The 12,508-nt window shown below is 33.5% G+C and overlaps 1 protein-coding gene across 3 annotated transcripts in view; it reads left to right on the forward strand.

Annotated features, from left to right (window-relative positions):
* The window catches only part of RBKS (ribokinase), a 1,304,045-nt gene that overhangs the window by 424,260 nt on the left and 867,277 nt on the right, over positions 1-12,508 (forward strand). For all 3 annotated transcript variants that reach the window (XM_044085234.1, XM_044085217.1, XM_044085225.1), the window contains exon 5: positions 8,686-8,850. In XM_044085234.1, coding sequence (XP_043941169.1) covers positions 8,686-8,850 — 165 coding nt within the window. The remainder of the gene's footprint in view (positions 1-8,685; positions 8,851-12,508) is intronic.

The raw sequence follows: 12,508 nt of genomic DNA on the forward strand, positions 1-12,508 counted from the left end.
TCAGACACTTTTTTAACACCAGAATACATTTTTGAAACTAAGAAAACAACTGAAGTTATTAAAGTCAACCCTGCCCCTCCCTTTTTTAATATTATAAACTATCCTGATTTTTATTTGGATTCAGTCATGTTCCTCAAAGAAAACCAAAAAAGATACCCAATAAATCAGTTTCCATACAGCTTGGAAACATGTACACATCACCTAAATATGCTAGCTTTGCTAAAAGATATGTGTTTAACATGTATACCCTTTCTCTTTGGTGGAGGGTATTTAATTTGTCCCTGTCAACTTTCATACTGTTTTAGAACTTTTTTCTATTATTCTATTACAACTTGTTCTTTTCCACACTTAACCCCTAGAACAGCAATTTCAGTTCTGGTAAAAATAAACTCCTGCCATTCTTACATCTCCAAATCCCTTACTTTTTGACTTATTTAACTGTAATTCTACTGTACCTGAAATGTGTTCTGTTCTGTACATTTCCTCTTTCATCCAATGTTTGTTCTTGGCTACTAAGACCAAATCATCTGCACAGGTTAACACTAATGGTAGCCTTATCTGTTCTATAACTTCCCATCTAACATCCTCTAACCTTGATCCACTTTTGTATATTTACATTCATTAACATCACAAACAACCATATGCTCAATGGACAACATCACTCTACCCCTCTTCCCTTTCTTACTTTTCCTTCCCATCCATTCACCAATACAGACACAGAATAATTGTCATAAATTGTCACTATCCTTCTTATTTTTTCTCTTACCTCTTATTCTTTTAAAATGGTCAACATTTCCCCATGATCCATACTATCAAATGCCTTAGCCACATCACATAATATTAACTTCCCTTCTCCTTGCCCCTTACCTATACACTCAGCCACTTATTTAACCATTATTTCATTACTTTTTTACCTTTAACCCTATGTACACCCCTTTCATCCAATTCTTCTTTCATGACACCCGTCATTGTTTTTTTTCCTTCCTTTTCCTATTTTTCAATACAAATTTTACAACCACCTTACAAATATCTTCTTTTTCTGTACTTTCCTCCATTCATTCAATATTTCCAGAAAAAATCCATTCTATCATTTGACAGTTCTTTAAAAAACTATACCCTAATCTATCTAGATCTGGTGCCAATTCTACTTTACCTTCCTTTATATCATCCTCTAATTCTTTCCTCTTGTTTCTTTTTTCCACTTCTTCCTCTGCCTCCTTTTTCATCTTCTTTATTTTCCATACAACCCCTGTCACAATTTTTTTCTCATACATATTCTGTACATATTTTTGAACTATATCCATAATTTCCTCTTGTTTATATTTTAACTGAACTTTTCATCCTTCATTACATTCATTTTTCTCTAATTACATGTCAGTTTCTTACCCAAGGATTCAAATACTTTTGTCTAAATATCATTCTTTTCTTTATTATATTTGTGTATGTTTTTCTTCAAGACTTTTCCCTGTCCCTTTCTGTATTATTGTTTCACAAATTTCCTTTTGCTTATTATATGTAATCTTTTCCTTCTTCCATTGCTCTCTATAATTTTAAGTATATATATTTTTAAACTTTTCTTATACACCATCCACCACTTTGTTAAACTGCCATAAAATAGCTTCATTGTCATACGATCTTCCCACAGTTGCCCTTTTTCTTTTTTAAGACATTCTAGTCCTGAAAATTTTCCTGTCAGTCTTTTAACCCTTTTCCTTATTTTATTATATTTTCATTTACTCCTATTATTACCCATACAACCCTATGATATGAAAACGTTGCTTCTCTTATTCTATCATTTATTTCTTTCATGTCATCTGTAAATAAAAATATAATCAGTCCCTGTTTTAAGTAATCCCCTCTTATAAGAATATTCTCTTCCTTTACCTTTTCTTAACTTACCATTATTAACAACCTCTCTCTAAGCATTTTTACATCTTGTGCTATCTTCCCTTTCACCTTTCTTAAATTACAATTAACTTTCCATAGAAGCACTTAAATGACTGACATATTTGCTATCACATAATTTTGAATTTCCTCAAACATTTTTTTATTTCAGTTACGTTTGTATACATAGACACTACTACTATTCCAAACACTTTCTGCCTCTTTTTACATCACACACTAAAACTTTCCCTACCACCACCATCATATCTAATATTTTAATATCTTCATTGTAGTAATAGTGCAATACCCGAACATGTATCACTCGTTGTAGTCCACACTGCTTTTCTTTTCTATGTTATCTCAAATTCTACTCCTTTCATTTTATCTGTACATCTTATATCAAGTAAACAAATTACCTCTGCATCTATTTTTTTCAAACACCATCATTCTTCTAACATCACATTTTATGCTATTTCATTCATTGATGCTATATTTATGTTAACATTTCCATTTTTTTTTTTGCTTATTTTTCTGTTCATCATCTGGCCTCCTTTTTCTTCTTTTCACCCTTTCCCCAGTAGAATCTTCTGCTTTTACGTCTAACTCAGATGTCAAGTCTTCCCTCTTCTTCCTCCTCTGTTTCTAAAACTCCAAATTTTTTTTCCATCTGTGTATGTGTTTCTTTTTCATGTATTAGTATATGGACTTCATCTAGTACATCTTTTTATATACTTTATCTTGTACTTCCTTACCCTTAACCCCACCCCCATCTTTTCATCATTCACTTCCACCCTTTCTTTTAAAAAGCTTGTTCTTCCCCCTCATTATCCTTACTGTCTGTCTTCATTAAATTGTGGACAGTTAAACCAAAAATGCTTCTTTCTTCCACATTTTCTACACTATGATTTATATATTTTTTCTAAAATGTCCAAACTCCCCACAATACCCACACCTTCTTTGTATACAGTGCTGGATTAAATGTGATTCACCCCACAGGAAAAACAACATGCTTTTGGCTGACTCCAGTACTTAACACTGTCTTTTTCCCGTTTATTTCTATCACATTAAGCACATGCTGTAACTTATTTTCTGTTTTTAATGTTATATAAATTCCCCATCTCCAGTCCATTCTTTTCTGTCATCCACAGTTTTTCTTTAATATCATGCACATCCTGACATAAGCTTAGAAAAAACATTTTTAATTCATCTGCCTCTGTCTCAGTTCTAAATTGCAACAACAGTTTTCTTTTTAACTGTCCTTCCAAGGAGATATGCTACTTCTCCTTTCACATTCATTAACAATTTTTTCTGCTAATGCAAACATCTCAAAAGTTATTTGACAGAAAGTTCAGTTCCTATATGTATTAATGCTATAATGTCAGACAAACTGAATCCTAAGGCTATAACATAACATTGCCTAAAACACAGTACCTGTTTATTTTCTCTTCATACCATTTCACTTGCACAACAGGCCATTTCCTCCAGCTGTCAACAGCTCTGGTCCATCTTCTGTGCACCTGCCCATTCTTTTCTTTACTTTATTCTTTCACTGGAACCTGCTGCTACTGCTGCACAAGTCTTTACTCTGGAAACACTGCTGTGAGTCTCTCTCCATTTACTACTGTCTATTCCATCTTCCCCAAATCCAACACAGAGCATTCCCTTAAATTCAGTTATGCCACTGGCCAGACATAACCTGTCTGTATTTAGATCTTTGGCACTTTTGACATCTTTCAATGGCTTATCTTCACATACTTTTTTCCCATAATTCTTTCACATTTGAGCAATTCAGAAAAAACATGTTCTGTTGTTGTACCTTCCCCGCAATAATTACACACCCTTTCTTCTATTTTTTTGTAAGGCATATTGTCTTTAATAGGCAATTTACCTATTCTTAATCTCTCCATAAAATCATTTCCTTCATTAATTTTTGTACACCGCGCATGTATTATCTTAATTGTATTTCTGTCTTCATTTCCCAAATGCTTCCATAGGTATATGTAATAATATTCATTCATTATATTTGAATGTCATTTTTTTCTGTTTTTTTCTCCATTTTCTATATCAATCTGTATAAAAAGATGTTATTTTGATGTTCTTTCTTATCTTCATTTATAGAATCTTTGCATCTTTTCCTAAACATATTCTTTCCCAGAAATTCTTATATTTATCTTTCATTATGACATTTATTAAATTCTTATGGTTTGTCTTATAATCCTACCAAAACTTTGTAAAGATTCAATGAAGCTGCATGAACAAGTGGGTTAATTAACCATAGTCCTCCTCCTTCTTCTTTAACATACAAAATCCCTCTTCTGACTGGATTTAGTCTGGATCCCCATATAAATGAGAATGCAATAAGCAATATCTGTTTTTCATACTTAGACAGTGTCATATAAACACCTGCTAACTATCCAAATGAAAAGAATTTATTAAGTACGCTTTTTTCTTATACAACAGTTTATATAACTTCCAAAACATACATATTTTTCTTAATTTCTGTATTATTTTCTCCCACTGTTTTTCTATTGATATTTGTCCCAGATCTTATCCCTGTTATATCTGTAATCTCATCATTAAATTAAGTCCCTTCTGTGTTATCAGTTGATCCAGTTCCACTACCCTTGTCTTTATTTAGACATAATCCAAGCATTTCTAAATACTGATTTAGTTTTCTGATTCCTTCTTCCATACATTCCTTATTCTTCATAACTAAAACTGTATCTTATGCATAAGTAAGAATTATTGGAATTTGTATATCTTCAATCATTTTATATCTTGACATTGTCAACACTTTATTCATTTTACCAGCAATGACGTTTGTAAATAATTCAAATAAAATGCTGTTTGCCGAACATCCCTGTCTTATCTTACACTCTATTTTTATTTCTTCACTTAACCACCCATTTAATATCACTCTCATATTCTTATTCTGATTCACTGACATACTTATTTTTATTATTTTGTCACTTATACTATAACCTCTTAAAATATTCCACAAAACATCACATTGTATTCTGTCAAATGCTTTGTTTACTTCTCCTACCATAACTTTAGTTTCCACCTCTTTTTTATAACATCATCTATTACCTCTCTCAATATCCATAATAAATCTTGACTTCCTTTCCCTTTCTTACCAAAAATCATATCATCAATCTTTTCCCTATTTTCATAAATATCTTATAATCAGTATTATTCAATGCTATCAACCTCCAGTTTCGTATATCCTCTTTTTCTCCATTTTTCCATATAAATTTCATAACCACTGTACATATTTCTTTTTCTACTGTTCCTCTTTCTAACCATTCATTTAATACTTCCCTGAAGTACACTTTGCCATTCTTCCATGTTATAACACATGTAATACTCAATACCACCAATTCCTGTAGCTATTTCCATATTTAATTCCTTTAAAATTTCATCAAGTTCTCCGACACTTGTATTTTTTCCATATTCCTGTTATCAAGTTTACTTAATGTCTTAACTTCCATTTCTGCCTTTCTTCTATACCCTTCTTTTTAAATAGGTTTTCTATATAATTCCTTATTACTTCAAATATTATGTCTTGTGTATTAACTCTGTCTCCTTCATTGTTCTTCAATACCCTTATTATTCTCTCATTTTTTCATATAATCTTATTTAAGAATGGAGCCACCTCTTCTTTTTTCCCATGTAAAAATATATTTGCTTATATAACATATAACATTTTTAATCTACTCTTGATTCATTTAATATATTATCTTCTCCTTTTCATAAGAAATATCTTATTTTCTAATATGTCTTTAAACAGTTCCTGACTCAGTTGCCAATATCTTAGTTTTTCTTTCATTTTCTTCATTACTTGACATTCCAAAAAACACTTTTTATACTTTTCTTTAAAACTTGTCCACCAATTTGTCCAATTTACATAAAAAATTATCATATTTATATGATTTTTCCATAACTGATTGATTTCTTTTTATGTTCCTCATCTAAATCTTTTTCATTAAATCTCTTAATTCCTTTACCTATTCTTATGTATCCTCCTTTTTCCTCCACTTTTACTCATATAGCTAGATGATCAAAAATCCTGTTTCCTTTACTCCTCTTTATAGTATTTTCAAGATATCAGATATTACAAAATAATCAATTTTCATTTTCATTTCATTTCTTTTATGTCTAATGTTTATTATGTCATGCATATAACTTACCACTTTTCATGATTTCATATGTCTTCATAACATCACTTCCTTCTTTTCTTCCTTTTCTTAAATGACAGTTAAAATATCTTACCAATATTATTTCCATATTCATTCCTACAAATTTTAGAATTTTTTTAAACATTATTTCTGTTTCTTTCATTGTGACATACACATATATTGAAATAATTCTATACACATCTTTCTTCCATCTTATGTCTGTCACCATTATGCTACCTAGTTTTACTACTGTGTTATCTAGAACTTTTACTCTTTCATTACATAACACTGCAATACCTGAACATGTATCTTTTCCATATTCCAATAATGTTTCCAAACCATAATTATTCCATTTGTAACATTTCTTCTTCTGTTAATATCCTCATATCTTCCAGTATAATTATATGCATATCAAGTAATGCATACCATTCTAAGACACCTATTCTTCTTTTATTACTTTTTATACTATTAATATTTATAGCTAAGATTTTCAGATTACTTTTAATATAATTTTATCTCTTGTCTTCTTTACCCTTTACCTTTTTTATTTCTTTTCACAACTACACTCTTTCTTTTTCTGTCTTTGACCCTTTCCCCTAAAGAATTATTTTTACCTGTCACCACTCTCCAATTTACATATTCATCTTGGCTTGTGTCATGTGCCAATTCTTCCACTTCATTGTTTTCATTTCCATCTGCTATTTTTGCTTTATTATTTTCTTGTATATGAATATGCTTGTTCATACTCTTCTTCTACATTCCTGCCTAAATTATATACACGTTGCTCTGTTTTTTTCTTGTTCTTTAGCTTCTGTATGCACTTTACAAATCACCCATGCATGTCCCACTTTTCCACATTTTTACATATCATATCACACTTCTTAGCTTCATGCCCCAGCTTTCTACAAATAAAACATTTTCTTTCATCACAATTACTAATCAGATGGTCATTTTCCCTGAAAAAAGCATGTTTTGGTTGTCCCCTGTATGTTAACAACTTCTGTTTCCTTCCACATTTATCACACTTGGAAAATGTAAATTTTTTTCATTTCCCTTTTTCAAATCACTCCACAATCCCATCCATCACTACTCTGCATACAGTCTTTAAAAAGTCCTTTAGTACTTCTTTCTCAGCATCAGTTTGAAATTGCACAATAACCCTTTTTTGTCTCTCTAGTAAATGTTTGTATTAAATACAAATTGCAAGGATTGCAGTCTTTCTTACTTTCAGATTTCTTTAAGAATTTTTCCATGTACTGTCTCAAACAAAATGTCACAATATATCTCTTTATTAATATGTATAAAAGCTCTACCTCTTTCGGTGAAGTACCAATAGCTGCATTCACTGTGTCGCAAACTCCATACCTTTTAACCCATTTTTCTTCTTTACTACTCAATCTTACCACAAATTTTCTTCCTGCTATATCTCTCTTCTCTCTTTTCTTGACAATTTGAGCATACAACTTTTTCTTTATTTCTCTTTCTTTCACCTCCTCCTCTTGTATTTTGTCCATGTTTTCTGCCCACGAAGCTGCCATCTAGCTCTCCAGTTCACTCTGGCTCAACATTTCTTATAAGTAGGTATCCTGCAACCCTCCCATTGGAGGGCTGTAGTAATGCATCCTTGTTGTACTCCGCTAGCTCCCTCAAACTTCCTTTCCAGGACTAAACACTCCGAATCTTTCAAAGGTCTGACAACTGTCCTTTCCTTCTTCCTTTTCAAACACTATAAATGACTTTTCCACTTCTTTTATTATTTTTCCTTCTGCTAATGATGTCTTTCGGGAAGGCTCCACTACCTCCACCCTTACACCTTCCTTCTCTCACTCCATTCCGACTTTTTCTACTTTGCACACACTCACCATATTTCTTCCTGCATCTCCGAGCTGTCTATGTGCTTGGACCAGAAGCTGAAAGTGCCACCAACAATAACATCCCCATACGCTATTGAGTATGGGAAGTTCCCCAATACCCTAGCCAATTTCCCTTAGCAAAGTAAATACCAACTTTGGTCTTGCCTGAAAAGAAGCTGCTAGCCTAGTGGGACTAAACCTAGTCAACAAACGACAGATAAATAAATTCACAGATTGCAGTCCATTTTAAGGAAGTTGAGTATCAGTGTTACAAAGCACGAGCAATTTAAAAAGGGGAGAAGTGATTATATTTCTATAGTCTATTTTGACTGGTATTCTGGGGAATAAGAATCTTTGACTGCACTTATTTGGATCCCTTTCTTGCTTTTAGGAAGTCTGCAGCTACTGAGTTGAAGAATAATTTGGCACTGCTTACTTGTTAGGTGTAAGAAATCAGGATGCGGAGGAAGATCTGATTTTTCAGAGTGGGTTGAATTATCAGAGTGATAACAATTTAGTGTCTTTATCTGAAATAGAGTGCACCAAAAATGTAATTGCTATAATAAGTGATATTCTTGTGCTGCTCAACTTTCACTGAAAGTTGGTGATGGTGGAGGTTATGTATCCTTTTTAGATGAAACATTCACACTTGTGTGTCTGTGCTTGGGCAAGTACAGTTTCATAATATATGCTCTTGTAATTGTACATTAACTACATTGTTGTCATTATGATGGCTGTTGATTAATTTGCTTTGCCTTTTTTATTACTAGGTCAGAATTCCATTGTCATAGTTGCTGGTGCTAATCTTCTGTTGGACCATGAAGACTTAAAAATGGCAACTTATGCCATTGGTGGAGCTAGAGTGCTGTGTTCTCAGTTGGAAGTCACTACTGCTGTAAGTCTGGAAGCATTGAGAATGGCACATGCCAAAGGAGGTATTTAACATTTTTCCTACTTTATTTTCTAAAAATGTGTAGGGTTTTAATATTATGACTGGAAATTACCTAATTTCTAATTCAGTCTACAGCTAAAATTCATGAAATCAGTTTTACTTCATTATTTGATATTTTCCAGGAATGCTTATCTCAGAGTATATTTAATGTACGCTGAGCTGGTTCCTCTTGTAGGTCATGTGAGATTACCTGTATTGGTAGGATATGCTTTGAAATTCTTTTTTATTAACTTAGTTGCTTTCACTGCTACTGGAACTATTTTTGTTTCTTTCTTCCATATTACTCTACTTTCTGTTTGGATGTCTTGGTAGATTATCATTTTATGTTTCTCATTATGCAAGATAGTGTAGTCACTAGGTGTAGCTATTTCAGAAATTAACAGTATTTTATCCATTTTTTCTTTACCTCCGATATCTAGTTTTCTTGCTACTGTTATGTTGTGATCATAGTTTCTTAACCTTCTTTTTTTAAACGTTATTGAAACAGTATTTAAACAAATAGCATTTCAACAGCTCAATCAATGATGCATAAACAAATAACAAGATAGCAGTGTAATTTCAGTGAATAGTTTCTACTTAACTGTCATCTGCATACATCTCTTCCATCGTATTTTTACAAAGTAAGATTATTTGGGCATACATATTTTAAGCCTACCAGCCAGGATTGCTTTTAAATATTCATTAATTCTTTCATGAGGCTTCTACATACTTTATTTTTTACAACATGGGTAGGAAAGCATGTACCTGTTCCGGATGTTTCATGCATGTGAGAATGAGCCTGAAGTGGGAAGTGGGATATAGCTGCAGTGTGACAGTCTGCAGGACAGTACATGGAAAAATGTTTAAAGAAAGATTGGAGTGGGGAGCATATATAAAGTGAATAGCATATTATGTTACTCCATTGCTTGCCATCTGGCCTGAAAGTGGGTGGAACCACTCTCCACTTGAATAAGATTTTGATACCAGAAGCAGAAAAAAACTGTACCATTAGTTATGCAAAGTTGGTATGTGCACTGATGAATTTCATATTCTCATGGGCTCAGTGCTGTATTTCTTGCCCATGATGAACTACTCATTAGCACCTTAGCACTAGGAGTATCATTTCATTAACTTCACAGGGCTAATTGATAGTGTAAAAGGACTGAGTGCCACTGCAACCTTTTTTTTCAACAAGAAGGCCTAACGCCTAAGGTAGTAAAAGGAACAGGAAATATGAAATGGAATAAAGACATGCTGGTTTCCACTCAGATGTATGTAAAACTACATTATGTTTTATCATAGCCACTGTGGTAGACGAAATTAATAGCTCTGCCCTTTGTGAGAGGTGAAAAGTTTAGGATTTGTCTAAGGCATCCCTAATAAAAAAAATAAGATTCATACAGTTAATTATAGAAGAGTGTCCCTCACTTAGATCTATAGTGCATAATACTACTCTGTGATTCAAGCAGTATGCGGTGCCCATTGCCTGTCTCAGCTGATGTCTCTGACATTTATTTGTTATGATGCTGTATTTATTTTCTCATGTAATGGACAACTCCTCTGTCTCTTTTGTCGAAGATATTTTGCAGCCTTTTCTGTTTTGTAACAGATAAATGACTTATTGACAGTATCCTTGGTTAATAAAATTGCAGGTGCTTTTTAGATCATGTTGTTGTGTCTTTCGGCTTTTCCCGGTTAGGGGTCGCCACAGCGGAACTCCGGTCCGCTAATGATTGGTAGTTGATTTTTACGTGCTGAGTTACCAGCCCTGATGCACAACCTTCAACGAAGGTACGCCCATTCACACATGTCTCCACGCAGAAGACGCTCTAGCTAAGAATCGAACCGGACAGCGTCTTACTGTGAGGCGGCAACGCTTTTTAGATAATAATATAACAAAATTAGACCCTGTCTACGAGGACAATCACAATTATACACTGTACAATAACAATTTATTTATTGTTCTTAAGATCCTCTATGCATTGTACCTCCTCTTTGGAGAGGTTGTTATAGGATATCTGAAAATCCCTGAGGTTATAATGTAGATCCTTTAAGACATTGGCCTGAAAAGTGGATACTAAATGTGACATAGGTGGAGTAAAGGTAGATCTTTTGAATCTAAACTCTGGAACTTCCTGAATAGTGTCATTTTCAAAAAACAATTTTAAATTGAGTAAATGACAGAAATTGACCACATCCTGTGCTAAAGTATATTCTGGAACAAAAAAGCTGGGGACAAAATTAAGGCCTTTATTAAGAACTTTAATTTGTAAATCGGGGAGGTTACAGATGAGATGTTGTGTACATTCATACAATTTGTTAGTGTTCTATCATCAGTTGTAACAGACCTTCCAAACTCTCCACAGGTTTGGCGTTTTTTATGCTTCCTCCCCCCTCGTCTGTACCTGAACCCAAAGGGTGTGACAAACTCCTTCTTTTGGGATCAGGTGAGGCATCTGTGTGGTTGCCCTCCCCTTCAGTATTGGAGGACATCTCATCCCCAGATGTGTAACTCAATGAGTTACGTTTCAAAATGGATTTGGGTCTTTTTCACTTGGGGGCTGATGGCTTATTGCTCGGAAGCCTAAACGTGACATTCCTAGGCATATCAAATGGTTTGCCTCTTTCATAGACCCCTATATCCCTTTGGAACTTTTTCAATTTTTTATTCTTTAATATCTGTTCTAACTTAAGTAATACTGTTGTTAACTGATTCGCCCGAGAGGTCAAAGACCCACTGGAGTCAAATTTATTAACCTCCATACAAAGTGTTTCTCCCTTCTGAATCCCTTGTTTGACAGGCCGTTCATAAAAGTCAGTTAATGAATCCGCAAAGCCCAAGGATGCAGATTGTTGAATCTGCGTCCACTCCTTTGTTAATTGTTCATCAGTATTATGTACCAAGGGCTGTACCTTCACCCTCAAACCTCGTTGTGTAATCTTTTTGAATTGGTAAGCCTTGAACAGGCATAAATGCCAAACATTGGTACGAAGACCCTTCATACTTTTACCCAACTTAAAGAATATGGATTCACATTGTTTAGCTGGGTCTTGGTTCACCCCCGAAGAATGATTGTCCGCATCAGATAAACCTAAGCCAAAAATGGCCAAATCGTTCATGTCCGAGGCTAAGCCTTTCATAAGTGGAGTCAAAGCCATGTTGCAGAAATGTGTAGAAAATCAAATGAGTAATATTAATGGATTCATCAACTTTGCAAACAGCAAGAATAAGACAAAAATCCTCTATCCAAAACCAACAGTTTAGACAGATATGTATATATAGAGCTTAGACACAAAAATGGGTTCAATATAATATTTGTGTTTTTTTCAATCTTCAAATTAGATAAGAATAAGTAAATTGTTTGTATTGGTGAGTATTTCATACAAAGGTAGACCCAAAAATAAAGAGCCTAATCATTATAAGCCACCAAAGATACTATAGCCAGCCCTTGTGATATAACCTGAATAAAACAAAGAAATCACAATGCTGCTTATCCCACTAGGTGCAAATTTGAACAAAAACCAAAACCACCATATAGGTGGAGTATTGAAATGACATGAAATATCAATCCCTACTCATATAATGTCCAAAGGAGATGGAAGATATCTTGCAGCCTTTTCTGTTTTGTAACAAATAAATGACTTATTGACAATATCCTTGG

This window comes from Protopterus annectens, chromosome 1.part1 (genome assembly GCF_019279795.1).
Source record: "Protopterus annectens isolate FY-2018-M chromosome 1.part1, PAN1.0, whole genome shotgun sequence".
In the NCBI taxonomy this organism is placed as follows: domain Eukaryota; kingdom Metazoa; phylum Chordata; order Ceratodontiformes; family Protopteridae; genus Protopterus; species Protopterus annectens.